The 20,139-nt window shown below is 33.4% G+C and overlaps 1 protein-coding gene across 1 annotated transcript in view; it reads right to left on the bottom strand.

Annotated features, from left to right (window-relative positions):
• LOC122816776 (cytochrome P450 2K6-like) overlaps positions 1 to 20,139 on the bottom strand; it is a 668,826-nt gene that overhangs the window by 108,540 nt on the left and 540,147 nt on the right. Inside the window, exon 5 of the mRNA XM_044089794.1 lies at positions 11,968 to 12,144. Coding sequence (XP_043945729.1) covers positions 11,968 to 12,144 — 177 coding nt within the window. The remainder of the gene's footprint in view (positions 1 to 11,967; positions 12,145 to 20,139) is intronic.

Raw genomic sequence — 20,139 nt, 5'->3', positions numbered from 1 at the left:
CAATGTGCATTCTGCCACAAATCTCAGGCATTTCATTTCCATCACCTCTAGCTTCCGCTACTGTTTGATTTGGTCACATTAAGGATTCTTGCCAAAAAATTACAAGCTCATGTACATATCAGTCTCTCCATACTATAATTGTGCTTTTCTTACTAACAGACTGCTTATCAATTCAAGAAAGTATAATGTAATGCTGTTCACAGAGTGCCAAAAAGTATCAAACATACTGAAAATTGTACACTCACAGAAATATTATTCCTATTGTCTACAGCTGCAAATACTTGAGCATACTTTGGATCCATAACTTACATTTACTGTACATACTGATAATGTTACTTATATGGTCCTATCTCAATTGTAGTTTTGTTGCAAGATATTGCATCTCCTGTCTCCAGAAACCAAGTCTGCCATAACTAAAATTACCAGTTACTGACAAATCTTCAGTTCCACCAATAAGTGCTCACAACTGCCAAAAGATGATAATTCCACAGTTTATTGACAAAAACAATGAATGAACGATACTGGATGCACAGTTAGACACTAAAAACACTTAAAACACAGCAAATGCAATACTAAGTTAAGCGCTTTCAGCCAAATCAGCTGGCCTTCATCAGAACTATAGCGTATTACTATTACGCTGTTTAAATAACTTCATTGGCGCCAAAATCCATGTTCACTTTCCTTAAAGTTATACAACCATATATTACATATATAACCTTAAAGTTCATTAATATTCATTATGTCATCAATACTGAAACACTATTAAAAAGGAAAACAAATAAAAAATATATATGTTGATGCTGCAGAAGAGACTGGGAGTTTAAAAACTATGATATATGCTTTGGGAAAGAAACTAAAGACTATTAATGGACTGAAAATAGACAATGTGTATTTATCAAAATGTATAGATAATAAGATAGTTCCCATGGGGCTTAGATTTTTTAAGTTACCCATGGGTTTAGATCTGACTAATACTGGTAAACATGAATTTAATATGTTTTTTGACGAGTGTGGATTTAATTATATGAGATTATTAGTTAAGTATAATGATGAAAGATTGAGTATGCTGATACAAGAAGCTGAAAAACTTAATGTCTGTATTATGAACGATTTATTATTTATGGAATGGGAAAAATTATATAATAGACAATTTGTGGAAGCTGAGAAATGGGTTGTTAAAATAAGCCAACGTAAACAGAATAAATTGTTAAGGGACAGGGAACAGTATAACAAAGGTACAGCCTATAATTGGCCCAGTCCCCGAAAGAGTGATGCACAAGGTTACACTGCCTATAACAAATATAAATATAATAATAGTAGAAATAATAATAATAATACTCAGGATCAATATGGATTAAGAAGACAATATGAGGGACAGGATTTTCAGAGATACCCAAGAGATATAGGTCAACCATATCAGAGAACCAATCAGAAAGAGAATTTTTACAGGAAAAAGAATTACAACCAGTATTAACAGAAAAAGAAGTAGTCTCTTTTCCTAGAAGTGAAACTGATAAAACAAAGTCTTTTAATATTTCAGATGATAATAATAATAATAATAATAATAATAATAAAGATAATAAACAATGTAGTAATAATATAAATGTTGATAAATTAGTAGAAAATAGTAATAATCAAATTATTATTAAAGGGAATATTTATTCTTATAATAATTTTAATATTTATAATTATTCCAATACATCCATTAAAACTGTTAATTTTAATTTATTTGAGAAAGGTATGAAATTCATACCTAATCCTAAATTTAACCTAACTGAAGTATTAATTGATTTTAAGAAATACATTAGGAAGATTAATTTGGATATATTTTTTGAAAATGTACCTAAAAAGGATTATAATTATGTAAGTAAGGAAGTTAATAATCAAATAAATACTAAGAGTATGTTTACGCCACCTAATCACCCTGTTGTAGATGTTTTTGACAAGGTAGTTACAAGAGAAATATATCAGGAGTATAATTACTTGAAACAGGGTACAAATATTAAAAATTTATCATATGAAGAATTACAATTGCTTTATGAAATTAAACATGAAAGTGATATTAGAATAATTAAACCAGATAAAGGGGGAGGTATAGTTTTATATGATAACACACAGTATATAAAGAAAATATATGATATACTATATTTAACTGGGAATTATGAGACAATCTCATTAAATGAATTAAATATAGCTTATCAGCGTATAGATTCATATATAGAAGAATACCTATTAGAAGGTAGAATTACTGATGAAATATACAAGTTTATTAAGGTTAAATTTCCTAAGGTAGCTACCCTGGTAGGTATACCTAAAGTACATAAAGATACCAAGGACCCCCCCTTTAGACCAATAGTATCTGGTAGTTTTTCCTAAAACATTTCCTATGAGCAAGTATACTGACATAAAGTTAAAGGATATGTACTCGGCCATTAAACATATGGTCAAGGATTCTTGGGTCTTCCTATCTAATTTCCCTGTTAAAGCAATATCGAATAGTGATACTATAACAGTGACAATTGATGTTATTGACTTATTTTCCTGCATTCCAAAACAAGAAGGTCTGGAAGCCTTTAATAGTAGTTTATTGAGACATACCAACTTAGAATAGGACGAGATATGTTTATTAGTAGAGATGATGTCAATAATATTGGATAATAATTTCATTTACTTCGAGGGAGAATATTTTAAGCAAACCAGGGGGGTTGCTATGGGGGCAGCATGTGCCCCCATCTATGCCAACCTGGTTATGCTGCTTTGGGAAGATACTATAATGTTCCCCAGTAAATACTTCCAACATATAAAATATTATTCCAGATTTCTGGATGATATATATATTATATGGGAAGGAGAACAGAATGAGCTGCTGCAATTTATAGATTTTCTTAATAATAGTAGTAATTACTTGAAATTTACACATTCCTTTAACAAAAAAGGCTTACCATACTTGGATATATATATTTACCATGACAAAGGTAATGTTCATTCAAAAAAACATAGGAAAAGCACTTTCTCTAACAATTATTTGGACTATTCCAGCTGCCATCCTAACAAAGTTAAATATAATGTCTTTAAAGGACAATGCATTCGTGCAGCTAGAATGGTCTCGGATTATGAAGAGATGAAAATTGAATTAAATTTTATTAAAAAATTATTTGTACAAAGAGGATATCCTACGGATATGATGAATGAGATTATTGAATATGTTATTGGACAAGGGAATATTAAATATAAGCCTTTATTGGGAGCAGATAATTCATTTAGTAATAATATATTTAATAATAAATCAGTTTCCAAGTATGAAAGAGTATGTATATTACAATATAATAATGGAGTGGATAAAATTAAAAGAATTATCTATAAATTTTGGCATTTAATCAGTACAGATATGAGTCTGGTCAGAATATTAGGTACTAAGCCTAATTTTGTTTACAAAATGGGAAGTAATATGAAGTTTTTAATGCAACATAAAAACATTGATAGGAAAAGAAATTTCATATATAATAATAACAGAAGAAGGAAATGTGGATCATGTAATCAATGTAGCTATATGTCACAGAACAATAAGATAATATTACAGAATGGACATAGAACTATTATACGATGTAAACAAGGAAATTGTAATACTAAAATGGTGATATACTTGGCTAAATGTGAGATATGTCCAAGTTTTTATGTTGGTAGAACAGAAAGATGTATTAAGAAACGCATATATGCTTTATATCGACATGTAGAAAGCAAAGGGAATGAACATCAATTCAAGTTTAGTATACTTGATATAATAGAAATAGACCAGAGAGGTGGTGACTTTAAGAGTATACTGGCATACAAGGAGACTTGGTGGCAAATATGGTTGGACGCCACCACTCCACCAGGATTACATGAAAGTATTTCAGTAAAATCCTTGTTATATTGTTAAAAGAAATTTGTCAAACACTTTTATAACAACATTTTAATGAACTTTTTAAAGAATGTTTTAATGTATTCATTAACTATTTATTTAGTATTTATTTATTCATTTAATAATTATTTAGTATTTAGTTAGTATTTTCGAACAGTAATAACTCTTGTATTTTTAACTTGTAATAATAGTTAATCCCTTATTTATATGCAAGTTATTAATTCATAATATTTCCCTATTTATTTTAGTAGATCTTCATTTTATTATCAATTTATTATCATCTTTATATCTAGATTTATAAACATTCATAGTAGTATGAAGGCAACAATAAATAATGTTTAAAAGGTCAAGTCATAATGAAACAACTATTGAGTTGTTAATAAGCATAAACATATATATTTTTTATTTGTTTTCCTTTTTAATAGTGTTTCAGTATTGATGACATAATGAATATTAATGAACTTTAAGGTTATATATGTAATATATGGTTAGTATAACTTTAAGGAAAGTAAACATGGATTTTGGTGCCAGTTAAGTTATTTAAACAGCGTAATAGTAATACGCTATAGTTCTGATGAAGGCCAGCTGATTTGGCTGAAAGCGTTTAACTTAGTATCGCATTCGCTGTGTTTTAAGTGTTTTTAGTGTCTAACTGTGCATCCAGTATCATTCATTCATTGTTTTTTGTCAATAAACTGTGGAATTATCATCTTTTGGCAGTCGTGGGCACTTATTGGTGGAACCAAAAATTTGTCAATAACTAAAATTATCTTTCTCCATAAATTTAAATATTGTTTACTACTACTAACTTTTCAATTATCTTACATTACACAAATAATTCATATTGCTGAAAAATAATATTTTCAGATTTGCTTTATTAGCAGACTGTCATAACCAGTGTTGTGTCCTCAGTGGTTATCAGTTATAGATGGGGGCTGCATTTCTTCATTTCTGTCTTTCTTTCTTTAAGTCTTAAAGCTAAGATACTTCTCATCTTTAAGAGCGAACCTTATATTCAAGGAACAAATGTACTCTTTATAGGGCAACTGGAATGAATATGATGCTTATCTGCCCTCGCTTTAAAACTACAATAGGGGAAATGCATTATTATGACTAGGGCATACCACCTGGAACAGAATCCCCAAAGAAATTCAAACACTATATATATATTGAAAGGCTTAAAATGAATGCTTTGAAAGTATCTTAACAATGACACCATGTTATACTGGCAAACTCTTCTCACCTACAACCCCCTTAATGGGTCTATATTATGTTATAGAAAAGGCATTCCACCGAATGCCTTTTCATCGACCTGTAAACAGCGAACCACCAGTTATGCGAACGTCCAGTTAAGCAATTTATTTCCTAGGGAAAAAATTGCTTGGCCATCATCATGAATTTGCCCCTTTCCTCACTGTATTGCAATCCTGGAGTTGGTATATTTAGTTAGGGGGGTGTGGGGGCACAGCCCCTCACACTGGGGGTTGTGGGAGTGAAGCCCCCCACATTGACACGTTTGTAGTGATGTGTCATTTCTCATCGGCCTGGAGATTTTTTTCCCTAGAAAAAAAATCGCTGAATTGGCCGTTCACTTAACTATCGGTTCGCTGTTTAGGGTTCGGTGAAAAGGCATTTGGTGGAATGCTTTTTCGATAACATAATATAGACTCCCCACATAATAATTGCACTGCTAATGAGAACATTTCAGCAGTTATATTAAAAACATGTCTATGTGAACATGTGATACTTTGTGCCTTCCAGTGTTTTATTTACACTGTATTTTCTATTGTACTTAATTATGTTTCATGTGCATTGCTTTACTAGTTGATTTATTTTAATAATTATATTGTTTTCTGTTAAAGTCTAAGATGCTCTGTTTAAATTATCTCTGAGACCAGGTTGTGGCTGAATGGCGACCATAGACCAGCCTACCTACCTGGTAAGCAAACAGTGAATAAATAAAAATAAATGAATTATGTTAGGAAATTATGGAAATGGATAAGTGATTCTCAGTAAAGCTAGGAGCTTAGTTAACACAAACAGAGCAACTTAGGCACTAATGAGAAAGAGTATGAGATATTCAAGATAAAGCCTTTGATAAAATTGCTTAATATTGAATGTCCCGATACTGCCAGCACTGATTTTAGTATCAAATTATTGAGTTTTTTTTTTACTATAATTACTTTACTTCTTCTTGCTGGTGGCAGAAGAAGGGCTCCAGCCTAGTTGTTTTGTACTGAAAAACAAACATTCTAAAACCAAACTCCAAGCAGTTATAGTTATCCCTGTCCCCATAGTCATTCCTGCTGGTATCATGGACTAGCACTCCCTCACAACTTCCCGTTAAGCTAGCCTGATTGAGATGGGTATCTTGAGGCAGTATAAGAATTGTCTTATACTGTCTGATGATCATCTATTACTCAAACAATATACCCCATTGTGGGACAGATGTACATATATAATAATCTCACACACAGTAAACTCAGGCACCAAAATCATCAGCAGTACACCACTCACGACACCTCACACTACATACAATCCATCATATGCTGAGGTTCTAAAGATTAACTTGCCTAAACGTCAAAGACCTCCAAAACACATCAGCACAAGCGCATTCAACATATTAAGCCTACTTCCACACATAGCACAAGGAGTCCCAGAGTCACAGATGTTGAACCCATAAGGCAGGCATCAACCTAGCCAAACATTCTTGTTTTAGGTGACTCCATTGTAAGACATATGGATGTACCTGTTACCAGGCTGGGCAAGGAAAGAGTGATGGTTAGTTGCTTGTCTGGTGTCAGGATTCATTCGATCATGCATGCACTCATGTCCTGGAACAACAAGTACCAGTATGACTCTGTCATATTTCATGCCAACATCAGCAATTTGAGGTGTACCTTCTGGAGTCTATAAAGAGAGACATGATGGAGCTCTCAGACTATGTGTCTGAGGCAGGTACAAGAATAGTATTGAGCAGTTTTCTACCTTCCCTAAGGATGATGCTGTGATATGAACAAAAAATAGCTGACTTCAATAACTGGCATAGTTTTTGGTGTCATTTAAAGGGGGTCCGATATTTGTCAGCCTGGGAAGATGTGATTGACAGACCACATTGCTTCATCAGGAATAGCCTGCAGCTGTCTTCTCTACAAGTTTAAATATTTGCAAAGACATTGTCCACCCCCATAGTGCCTTTTTTAGGCAATGCCACCCTGATAAACCTAATAACATAACAAAACAAGCAAAGGAAAATATGAAGGTGTTACTAAAAATGCTAAGTCTGAACAAGGAACTCCACTTCCTATAAGCCTGTGCAGTGACCGAGACACAGTTTAAAACAGTGGAGAACACTCTGCCTGTGCAAGGCTATAATGCCTTCCATATGTTTAGAGTAGTTACTGTGCAGGAGGGTAAAAAAGGTGAAGTGTATCAGTCTACATTCAGAAGAGACTCACATCAAGGCTAGTGAAGCAGCACAATGCACTAGAGGGTCTTCATGTCCAAATAACCATCAGAAAGGTCCCATACCACATATTAGCTAGCTCTAGAACTCCCTCTATGACAAAAAGAAGCCAGAATGCCTATTTATAGGAACTAGAATCACTTAGTTTTAAACCCAATACCATTTTCCTAGGTAATCTAAACTATCCAACTACTGACTGGGATACCTACACTACCACTAATGCATAAGCACAGAGATTCCTGGACTTTGTCAATGCAGATGCCACGTAACATTTAGTCAGAGTACCCACTAGCAGAATAATATCTTGGCTCTTGTCCTTACTAATAAGGAAGCATCTTGCACCATCTCTTGCATTTCTTTGTTGTCTGCTGTGATTGACCATAAAGCAGTCTCTTTCAAAATAAAATTGAAATCAGAGATCCCTTCCACCCAAGGTACCTTTAACATTTTTTTTTAAGACAAACTACCTACTCCTAAATTATATATTGCCAAGCTTCAAATCCCTACCAAACCCAGCTAGCTCCACTAAATACACAAAAATGTATACCACCACAGCATACCAGTATGTAAACAGCTGCACAGATTCAGCTGTACCCTGTAGGAACAAGTGCAGGGCAAACCCCATAAACAAACCCACATTGTGGAACCATAATATCAACAAGCTTTATAATAAAAGATAAAGTATTTTGACCAAAAGTAAGAATAGTAATTCCTAGATTGTTAGAGTCCTTATCACTGAAATAAACAACTCAGGAACATTATAAAATCCACCAAAGTGAAGTCTGAGGCTAAAATAGCCAAAGACGACCACAAAGCATTTATTACTTCAGCTGATTGTGAACAATGTTACCTACGCTGAGGGTGAAGATATAGCTAACATACTGACCAATAAATTTAGCTCTAATTTTACCCCTGTCTCCCCCCTCTGTCTGTCCCTCAAGATATAGCTGAAACTGATTCACCTCCAGTTATCACACAAGACCAAGTCCTAAAAGTGCTATCAAATTCTAAAACTACTGTATCTATGATTCCTGACAATATCCTTGGATATACCTTAGTATCCACAGCCATAACAACACTGTTCAATCTCAGCCCCTGTACAGGTTTTGTTACCAAGTGAAAAGAGAACAGCTACAGTAATTTCCTTGCATAATGGAGGACCTTCAACGGACCCAGGCAATTACAGACCCAAAGTTAACATTGCATTTTTTGTGAGGAGGCATGATGACAACATAAGAGCAAAATTCACAGATAAAGCACCAGATTGTGAACCTTGAAAAAAATGTGTTCTTTTTGTTTAAATTTAAACTGAAATGCTGTCGCTATATCTCAAGACACACCTGGTTTGCATTAGCTCTGCCGAAATTTATACTATTTACTCTCTTTGTACCACATCTGCGCATTTTTCTTTTTCATGCACTGTCTGTTGCCTTACTTGGAATGATTGTATATTTTTGTTTGCTACTTATACAATTAAAGTAAAATTTAAGGCATTTCAATTATTTTCTGATAACATTTTTGTATATAGAATACATTAATCATTCATCATTTTTCTATAGTCTCGTCTCTTAGTAGCTACTGAATACCTCTTCATAATTATGACATTTGACTATTTTTTTTTAACTCTGCCGCAAAGTCATATTTTTGTTAAGCTTTCTGGTACATTTTTGTCTCTGAGCTATCCTTCTGGTTTTAGGATTAAAAAGTTTTACATAAACTTACCAACATGGATCTGCTTGGAATTTTTAGGATTAAGAAAATTTGCTAAAATGTAATTTTCAGTTACATGCAGAAGTATAGTTTTTTTTCTTGCCTTCAATTTTAATCGTATTGGCAACAACAAACTCTTCTAGCATTTCACATAATTCATTTCAGGACAATATTTTTATATTAAAGGCCGCTAGAGTATCTAGAACTCCTAGTTCCCTATATTTTCTGCTCCTCATCAACTCCATTGGTTGATAAATTGTCTTAGGCAATTATACCTCATAGCAAAGGAGCAGCACAGCAACATGAGTGTGAGCAGCACAGGAGCATAAGAATTTCCAGAAACACAATTCAATAAATAAGAATTGGGCTAGTATAAACTAGTTCAAGATGTATACAATGTGTAGCTCCTTACAAACCTCTGAATATGATGGATTCGCTAGGGATAATATCCTGATGCAATATATATTATACCCATTTCTTATGCTAAAACTTGTTTGAGAAATATTCATATTCATAACTTGATAAACAAATAAAAATAATGCTTATTGATATGTTTTTGGTTTCTTAAAATCAATTCCTCATTAAGCCAGTTTAGTACTAGCTTTTATGATGATAGCATTCAACTGTTTTATTTTTGAAGAATTGTGTGCTTTTCAACTAATTATTTGGGTTTGAGAGTAAAAATAAGCAAATTGGTGCTTGTCAGACTTGTTTTCTTTCTGGGATTTTTTTCTGCATTTCTTTGACCATACCTTCACTCATTGGCCCATTTAAACATATATTTGTAAGGCAGATAGATAAAGGTGGTGCAATTTCGCCCTCTGGGCCAGTAATCAAGGGTCCTGAATCCTCACCACTGACCCTGAAGAGGGACATTCACTTGGTATATGAATGGATACACTCAGTATTTTCAGATGCAGACCTCTCTTTCCCTTAAGAGAGCACAGGGAACATGGTCAGCCCAGGGTCTGGCTTTCTTTATATCTGTCTCCGTCCAGGGCCATAGTAAGGCTCCCCATTAGCACAGCTACAGAGTTAAGTCCTCAGCTGAGTGTCCAAGCCAAGTCCTCCAGCACACACTGTGTGAAACCAGTGCCTCCTGTCTCTGCTTCAAGTAGATGACACACACACACACACACACACACACACACACACACACACACACACACACACACACACCTGGGAAAGGCTGGCACAGATTTACCTGCTGTGCCCCCTTCTGCCCAGACTATAAGGTAGTTATCACTGCTGCCAGACACTACAAAGTCAGTTAACTAAGGCTCTTGCAAGGCTACCCAATTACATTGGGTGAAATTAATATTAATGCAAATGGTAATGTTGACCAAACAGCCAGGCTTCAGAAATGACCACAGTGTTACCAATAGACTCTCAAAGGTTAAAATATTCTCTAGATGACCAGCCACAATGAAAAGTCTAAATATATTTAATGATAAATAATAAAAGAACATGAAAATATGAGATATCTATTTACAGTAAACACCACAGTTTCAGTCACAGGACATATTACAAATAACACAGCTGGAAAGATTCTTACAGTTACAGAAAAACAATACTTAACTATTCTCACTATATTTTCCTGACTGATCTCAACAATTACTGTTCCTACTTACTTAATAGAGCAAGGGAAGATAAAGTAGGTGAGGTATCCTTCTATGTCAGGTTCCAAGAAACAGACTGCTCTGAGACTTCCGTCTCACCTAATATTAAAACATTTTTTCTGTACAGAATAACATCACATACATCTGGTCATCTGACTTCTGGTTTCCATGCAACCCCCCCCCCCCATTGCTAGAAACTGTCAGGATTTTGCACCTATAGTACATGTCAATAATACACACACAAGAACATTGTTCAGATCTGCTGCAGCTTCTGGAATCATAAACCAATTACAAACTTCTACTCCTTAGACAGAGACTAACAAATCATGCTTCTTACAGAAATTGCATCTCTGGCTTCATTCAAAACTGTGAGATAACATCTTTATGGCCTAGGCCCAGTAATTTAATGGTCTTACTATTTTTCAAAGTTGGGTGGATTGAGATTAACCTGTTCTCTTCCAGTATCCTCTCGTGCAATATATACATTTAAACAGTTACAATATTGCATGTACATTTCTTTCCTGCCAAACAGGGCACACTGTTGATATATTTTTAACACAAGCAGCTTTACAAATATATTTTTCAATGCAAGCATCTGTATAAATCAGTTTATATACAAATGACATATAATTGTTTACATAATTCCAAATAGCTGTGCTGGCATATGTTACACATCCACTGTCCTACTTCTCCTGGCATAACTGGCAGTAGCCCATATAATCACAGGTGGTAAATGGCCATACCTCTGAGTGCGTAAAAGAGGACATTTTTCATAAATGGATTCATGCTGCCTCAGTCTTTCTAGAATAGAGTGCCAAGAAGCAGTACCAACAATGGAGAGTAGGTGAAATAATCATGAGATTTGTTGCAAAATAAAAATCTAAAAATTAAAGAAAAATGCCCTTTGAGTAATTACATCCACAGCCACAATTTTTGTCAAATGTTTCCCCATCTGCTCTGACATCAGCTGGACTGCAAGACAAGTTTCGAAGTTAATGCAAATATGTATGAATGGTGGGAACTTACCAAAATGTTCAATTAAATGTGAACACAGCTTATTATTCCAGGCAGAGTGATTCTATTTTGCTAGTTATGACATTGCAAAGTTATTCATGATAATTTAAGAACTGCACAACATAAAACAAAGCGGTGTTATAAAATGCATTCTTTGAGCCCCAAGATGATACCTGCAAGCAAAGAAATAGATTGCAATATGTGAAATGCATCATAGAGCATTTAAATTCTGAAAATATGCTTCCAGATTTTATTACCTCAATTTCTTGCCTCACAATGAATGCATCAGCAAAACTTCGTAAATTGCTATGATTAAAAGTAGACTTGGATTCCGTAAGCATCTTTGCCACTTCCCTGTTAAGATCTTCCCTGAGTTTAATAATTTTTTTATGAGCACCAGGAAGAAATCCCAGGAAAGGAAAGGCATTGTAAAGCTGAAATTCAAACAAAAATTGAAGTCACCATTATGTCATTTAATATAGTTTATTCCCACTATGAAGCATGCTCTAATAAATTAATAATATATAGTCTAGGACTTATGGTTAAGTTTTTAACAAATGTACACATGAGTATAATGTTACTCATTGTAGAACTACACAAAACCCAAAGCATTGTGCAATTTCATTGACAATGAATAACAAAAAAATGAAATCAAATTATTTCAAAAGCAATGTATTTACATTTGTGATCACATAAAAACTAATAAAAAAAATATATAAGAAAAGACAATAACTCAACTCTGTTATATTTAAAAAAAAAACTAATTATTACAGTTGTAAACAATACATCAATACTCTCCAGACTACCTACAAGAAAAAATAGAAAAATACAACAAAATTACAGAAAAATAAAAAAGTACTGTTTATACTGGGGATCCACACACACCCTTGATATGGGGGGTTCTGCCCTCACATCACTAGAACTTATAATTTTATGGTTGCAGAGCCATAAAACAAAATTAAAAAAACTGAATTACTTTATAATCAATATCTATAGCAACTTGACTATAATAAAACAGCCCATGTTTTTCATTAAGAAAAGTCAACAATTAAAGGAATCTTCAAAGAAACATGCTGCACCCAAATATACATATAGACACACAGACACACACATGATATATATATATATATATATATATATATATATATATATATATATATATATATATATAAACAGAAAGCTAGTTAGAAAATGAGTTGTACAGGAAAGATTACTCTTCATATAAGCATACAAATTACAAAAAATATATCATTGTCATAACTTCACTTTGCATTCTTATTAAAAATACATACATGCATATATATGTATATATATATATATATATATATATATATATATATATATATATATATATATATATATATATATATATATATATATATATATATAAATAAATAGCAGTAGACAGTTGAACAAGAAGTTTATCTCATAATGTAAGAAAATTGTTGGGAAGGGATGAAGGGATTAAAAAAATTGTTGGGAAGTGATTGAAAGATCAAACTAGCAACTTTTATAAAACACATTCATTAATGGCACAGTGTTAAATTGAATTTTCTTCTGCTAAGTAAAATGATGTAGTAAGAAATATATAATCTTCTCTGAAACAAGAAAGTAACATGTTAACTTGTTTCACGTGTGGGGGCAGGGGACAGATCACTAAATTATAATCGAGTCAGGATGTCATTATGTTATAAACAGCCTAGTGAAGAATATGATGTTTTTAGAAGGAAGGGAGATTCAAGCCTTGCTAGACTATGAAAGCCTGACTATCCATGTCAAGAGTCCCCTAGTATGTAAGAATAATATTAGTAACAGCCAAAAAGTAGAGGTAATGTGCATTCTGATGAGATAAAAGAATACTCTGCACACATTAAAATGCAAATATCTAAGTTGTTACATCCTGTGACTGTAAACCCTTATTTTACTAATGCAGGATCAGGTCATTTCTTTGGACTGTGGTTCTATAGCTCTCCCAAATGCAAATAAAAAAATCCCTTTTTATATTATAATAATTATAATAATAATAATATGTATTATTATTACCAGTAGTAGTAGTAGGATTAAGTTTCTCTTAAGAATAGCTACCGTCCTTTCTGATTGGCTTAGGCTATATATGGTGACTTGTGCCTGAGGCATCCTGGATGAAGACTGAAAAAAAATGTGGACTGACCTGCAGTTAATACTGCAAGCATCACAAAGAGTATTATTTTCTAGCACTATTCATGTCACTGCCCTCCACTGATTGCTATTGTGTGTGTGTGTGTGTGTGTGTGTGTGTGTGTGTGTGTGTGTGTGTGTGTGTGTGTGTGTGTGTGTGTGTGTGTGTGTGTGTGTGTATGTGCGTGTGTGTGCACTGCGGTCAAATATCACTGCTACACAGAGGCACAAACATTGCTGTAATTGCTGGGCGCATGCCATGAGTAAGTGTGTGTGTGTGTGTGTGTGTGTGTGTGTGTGTGTGTGTGTGTGTGTGTGTGTGTGCACGTGTGCCTGTGTGTGTGCCAGTGAATATACGTGAATGTGCACATCTGTGTGTGTGTGTGTGTGGAGGGGGTTAATCTGCATTTACTTAAGACACAAGAATAAGAGTTATGTTTTTGAAGAATTCTATTTTTAATAACTTTTTTTGCAGGAATAAATGTCCTGCACCCCCTTCCCCTAACTTATATACACCAACTTCAAGGTTGCATTAGTGTGAAAGAGAAAAACAGTACAAACAAAAATGTCATGGGTTCACACAGTCCAACACACTATGATAAAGCAAACTGTGACTTTCAAAATTTGAAGTACTGACCCTCAGTTCTTTATGGCAAAATGACATGTAGTATGAATGTGTGTGTGTAAATGTGAAGATCTGACAGTAATGGTCTAAAATACTGTGACCAATATTTATGTATTTATTCTTCATTTGATCACAATCAGACATCTCAGATGTACACATTCATACATGCCACTATAACTGATGGATAGTTGTGTGTGTGTGTGTGTGTGTGTGTGTGTGTGTGTGTGTGTGTGTGTGTAGAGGTTGAAATAATATACTATAGTCAATTGTTATTTTATATTATTACCAGGAAATATGCAAGGTTTACACTGTCAATAAAGTGGTGATAATTAATGAGCACATTAGATACTTGTGGATGAAAATAACTCTAAATGACCATGCTATTATTAACTCATGTTAATCTGCCATCATTCTGCCTTTGAGGAACTAAATGGTATATGTGTGAAGCTAGTTAGAATATTTTACACTGGTGACTGTTGGATGAAACAGAGTTGAAATGCATTACTCTGGCCATTTTATCACAGTCCAACAGCAAAAATGTGTAAAGTCAAAAGTTGCTATACTTGCTAGCTACGTTATGAGAGCTCTCTGTAAATGACAGTGATTGACAATGCTGTCATTTTTGCAAGCAAACCAGTCATTATTCTTGCCGGACTTATATATATAATTGTGTAAATCAAGTTGGAATATTTTACTGTGGCTACTGCTGGAATAAAAAAATTTAAATATATTGTTATAGCCATTATGTGTCAGTGCTACAGCATGAATCGCCTTTCAAGCTAGAAAACGAGAAGGCTGCAGGCTTTATTCCCACTACAGATGCCTGGATTGCTGACACTGCAGTACAATATTAGGTGGTGCTGCACTCCTAAGTGTATCATCCTTTGGATGAGGTTTTAAACAGACATCCTATCTGCTTGAACTGTTGCTAGCTCAGGTGGATGTACAAGATCCCATGACACCTATCAAAAAGAGTAAGTGAAGTTCCCTGATGGCCTTGCCAAATTATCCCCAGTAATATAAATACCACCCACAGACCCCTTAAAAAGAGGTCACTAACGTAGTGGGATTAACTTGGTTAACAAAGTATAAATGAAAAAAAACAATACATACAAACATCAGATATCTGAGGTGTGCATAGTCAACAAAGTGTCTGTGATTCCTGGGTACTATGGCTAATTGTGATCAACTCTGCTGCCATTTGCTCAGGTAAACAGTCATTATTGTGGCTTTGCAGGTCTAATATATTTGTTATGTGAAGCAAATGAATACTTTGCTGTGGTTACTGCAGTGAGAAATAAATATGAAATACATGACAGCAGCCCTTATTTTATCACAGATATTTGAGATGTGCATATTCAGCAAAGTGGCTATAATTGCTGCATATAGTTTTTTATTGATATAGACATTACATATTATTTACATATTTCAATATTTGTATCTATTTACAAATCTCCATACATTATAAACTTCTGTTTAAGCGTCCCCCACTCTTTTATCCGTAATCAAAACATTTTTTCTCCGGAATCTTTGTCAAAGTCCATTTTCCATTGTATTCACTTTTCATTTAGTCTCTCGTTCCATATAAACATACATATAAAAATAAAACATAAAATATTACTCTGTCCATTTTTTCATTTCTTCCTGTTTACATGCACCATAATAACCAAATTCTATTATGTCCATATTTATTTGCTGAAATTTTAACAAACTTATCACCTATTGTGTATACATATTTCACAAATGAATTCTTTCACATTTCAAAAAGACATGCTCAGTAGTCTTAAACTCTCCACATTTATTACATATTGTATGGCATGTTTGCCTTAACTGCCAATTTTCTAATAGATAATCTCTATTTAAATATCATTACATTCATTAATATTTTTATAGTTATTATATCTCATCATTATGGATTTTTTCTTATCTATTTCTAAATCTTTCCATGGATAAATGCAATAAAATGTTTTCATAATATTTAAGTACCATTCCTTTCTATTTTTCTCACATATATTCTTTTTTTAATTTTCTATAACACAATTTTGCCTTGGTGCTCTTTCATCTTTTCATTCATAATGTTTTTACTTCTTTTTTTAACTTTCATTCCTTCCCAAAGTTCTTTGTATTTAGAATATAGTATCATTTCTATCAACTTTTTATTTTCCATCATAATTCCTTTTAATGCCTTATATAAAATTAGTAAGACCAGTTGGCATAACGGTTAAGGTCTTTGCCTCCCATGCAGAAGGTACAAGGTTCATTCCTGACCTCTGACCAATGCCTGTTTGGAGTTTGTATGTTCAACCTGTGTCTCTATGGGGTTCCTCCTACCTCTGAAAAAACATGCTGAGTGTTCCCATCTCAAACCAATGGATCTGTGTGCAGCACAGACTCTATATGATACCCTATAGGGGGAAGAGTTGTATAGACCTACTGCTTAGGCATCTACTGTGCTGCACAGTATCCTCAAGATAGGAGAACATGGATCACAAACTGAGCACTGTGGCAGGACTAGCCACTCGACATGTCTCTAGATGATTATGTTGTCTAATGTCACCAAATGGGCATGGGTAGTTACCGGTAATAAGTAGGTTGAGGACCTTTTGAGTTGAGAAGAAGCTAGAGATGAGGAAAGAGTCCAACTGGGCATTCCAAGATGTGGAGAAAGCATATGACAAGGTCCCAAGAAAACTGATCTGGGCAGTACTGAGGTGGTTCAAAGTCCTAGAACCATTGGTAGAATTAGTGCAGGCTATGTACAAGAGCCCAATTACTCAAGTATGAACAGTATTTGGCCTCACAGAGGGGTTCCCAGTGGGAGTGGGTGTAGACCAGGGTTCAGCTCTGAGCCCACTCCTTTTCATACTGGTGATGGACGACATTAGCAAACAGGTTAGAAGGACAGATCAAACATTTGCTGTATGCAGATGATGTGGCATGATAGGCAGACTCTGAGCATGAACTTTAGCAAAGTATAGGAGAATGGAATGCAAAACTGAAGGCACATTGGATGAAACTAAGCATAGATAACACAGTAGTAATGGCAGCAAACTGGGGAAATCAGAAGAAGCTGAGAGCTGAGATAGAAGAGACAATACTGGAACAGGTAAATAGCTTCAAGTATCTAGGAGGGGTGGTTGAGGAGAAGGAAGTCTGAATAAAAAGGTCAAAGCTTGATTCAGAGGGGCTGCAGCCAATTGGCATAGAGTGTCAGGTGTAGTCTATGACAGAAGGATGCCAACAAAGCTGAAAAGTAAAGTGTACAAGACAGTGGTGTGACCAGTACTACTGTATGGTACAGAAACCTGGCCAGTAAAGGCAAAACAGTTATTGAAGCTGGAGGTAATGGAAATTAAGTGCCTGAGAAGGGTGGTAGGATGCACTCTGTGGGACAGATGAAGAAATGAGGACATAAGAGCAAAAGCCAAAGTAGCTCCAATTGCAGAAAAAATCAAAGAGAACAGATTATGTTGCTTTGGACATGTGCAGAAAAGCAGAAGACAATCTGGTGAAGAAGATTTGGAACAGACAAGAAAAAGGTAAGAGGAAACGGGGACAACCAGCAAAGAGGTGGACGGATTGTGTGAAAGATCTGTGACAGTCAGGCATGAATGTCAAAGAAGGCAGGACTGTGGCATTGAATCAAAAGAGATGGTAACAGTTAACATGATTCTCTGACCCCATGTAGAAAATGGGAAAAAGGGAGCTGATGATGATGATAAAATTAATGATGCTGCATCTACTATTGGGTTTATTAAACGCATGCCTCCTTGCTCTTTTTTCATATACAGAATCCCTATCTTGACTGGATTCAGTCTAGAGCTCGATATAAAAGAAAATATAATCATCACTAGTTCCTTTTTATACTTAATAGGAATCATCTAGATCCAAGAAATAGCATAGCCTTTACTTCTTTGAGTACATTATCCAATTGTTGTTGCCTGTATTCATTCCTTCCAAATATTATTCCTAATATAGCTATATATTTTTCATTGAATCCAATAGCTCCTATCATACCTCCAAAACAAAATCCTTTACTTTTCTCTTTATTCATACTTAAACCAATTTTTGTAATTTATACTTAATTTTTCATTTACTTCTTCCATCCATACATTATTTTTAACAATTAATACAATATTATCCACACAATTATATATTTTTAGTAATAATTGTACTTCTTTCATCATTTTGTATCCACCACTACTGGACATTTTATTAATTTTCTTCACTAATACATTCAGAACTAATGAAAAAATATATACTATTAGCTGGGCAACTCTGCAGATAGTGTAATTTTCTTCCCCAATCCAACCATTTATATTTAGTTTCACATAGTTCCTTTCATAAACATATTTTATTACTTGTAATATTTTTTGCTTATATTAGATGCCTGCAAAAATCCCCATAATGATTTATACTGAATATTATCATACGCTTTACTTATATCCCCTAACATAATCTTCACTTCTACATTTTTTTTATGATATCATCATTTCTCTTATTAGCCATAATAACTCTTGAACTTCCTTTTCCTTTTCTTCTGAATACATTTTGATCGTATATTCTACCCATTTTTGTAACCTTTTTGTTATTATTCTCAAAGAAATTATAATCCATATTATTCAATGTTATAGTTCTCCAATTTTTTATCTCCTCTTTCTTTCTTTTTTTAAATTTTTTTTTATAGAAGTTATGAACAAATGGTTGGACACTGGAATTAAAGAGAAAGATATATGTACAGGAATTATAAAGTTTGTTGTAGTTCTACAATTTTTTATCTCCTCGTTCTTTCCTTTTTTTAAAAAATAAACTTTATAACTCCTTTACATATCTATTTCTCTTTAATTCCAGTTTCTAATTATTTATTCATAACTTCTATAAAATTGTTTTTGCCACTCCTTCATTTCCTTATACATACCACATTCAATTCTGTCCAGTCTTGTTGCAGAATTCATGTTAATATCTTTTAGAATTTCATTCAATTCTTTCAGAGTTATTTTTTGTTCTAAATACTCATTATCATCATTATTTAATGTTTTACCTTTATATATTTGTTCTATGTTTTCTTCTCTTTCAACAAATAATTTCAATACATACTATTTAATTATTTTGTATATTCTTTCTTGCTGTCTTATTTGCTTACCTTCCTTATTTTTTACTTCTCTTATTATTTTCCTTCTTTTATTATTTCACTCAAATGTGGTGCTACCTCTTCTTTCTTTCCTTTTAAACAATATTTTTATATAACAAGTTAATAATTTTAATTTGATTAATTTTATATATTTTTCTTTCTTTATCATAAAATGATTTTTTCTTCTCTAATAAGTTGATTAATATTTCTTGACTTAATATCTTATATCCCTTTTATCTTTTCTTCCTTATACATTCTAAAAAAACACTTTTTATATTTCTCTTTAAAATTAAGCCACCAAAAAGTCTAATTCTCATAAAACTGTCTCATAGTCATGATTTTTCCATAATTCCATAAGTTCTTTTTCTCTTCTAAATCTAATTACTTTTTATTAATTCTTTTTATTCCTTTTACTATTCTTATATATTCTTCATTTTTCTGTACTTTAACCCATATAGCTGTATGATCTGAAAATCCAGCATGCACAATTCCTTATTTAACCTTTAAACTATCAGA

The sequence above is a fragment of the Protopterus annectens genome, chromosome 12.part0, assembly GCF_019279795.1.
Source record: "Protopterus annectens isolate FY-2018-M chromosome 12.part0, PAN1.0, whole genome shotgun sequence".
In the NCBI taxonomy this organism is placed as follows: Eukaryota; Metazoa; Chordata; order Ceratodontiformes; family Protopteridae; genus Protopterus; species Protopterus annectens.
The sequence above is the reverse complement of the archived record's forward strand: the minus strand, read 5'-3'. Positions and strand labels throughout refer to the sequence as shown.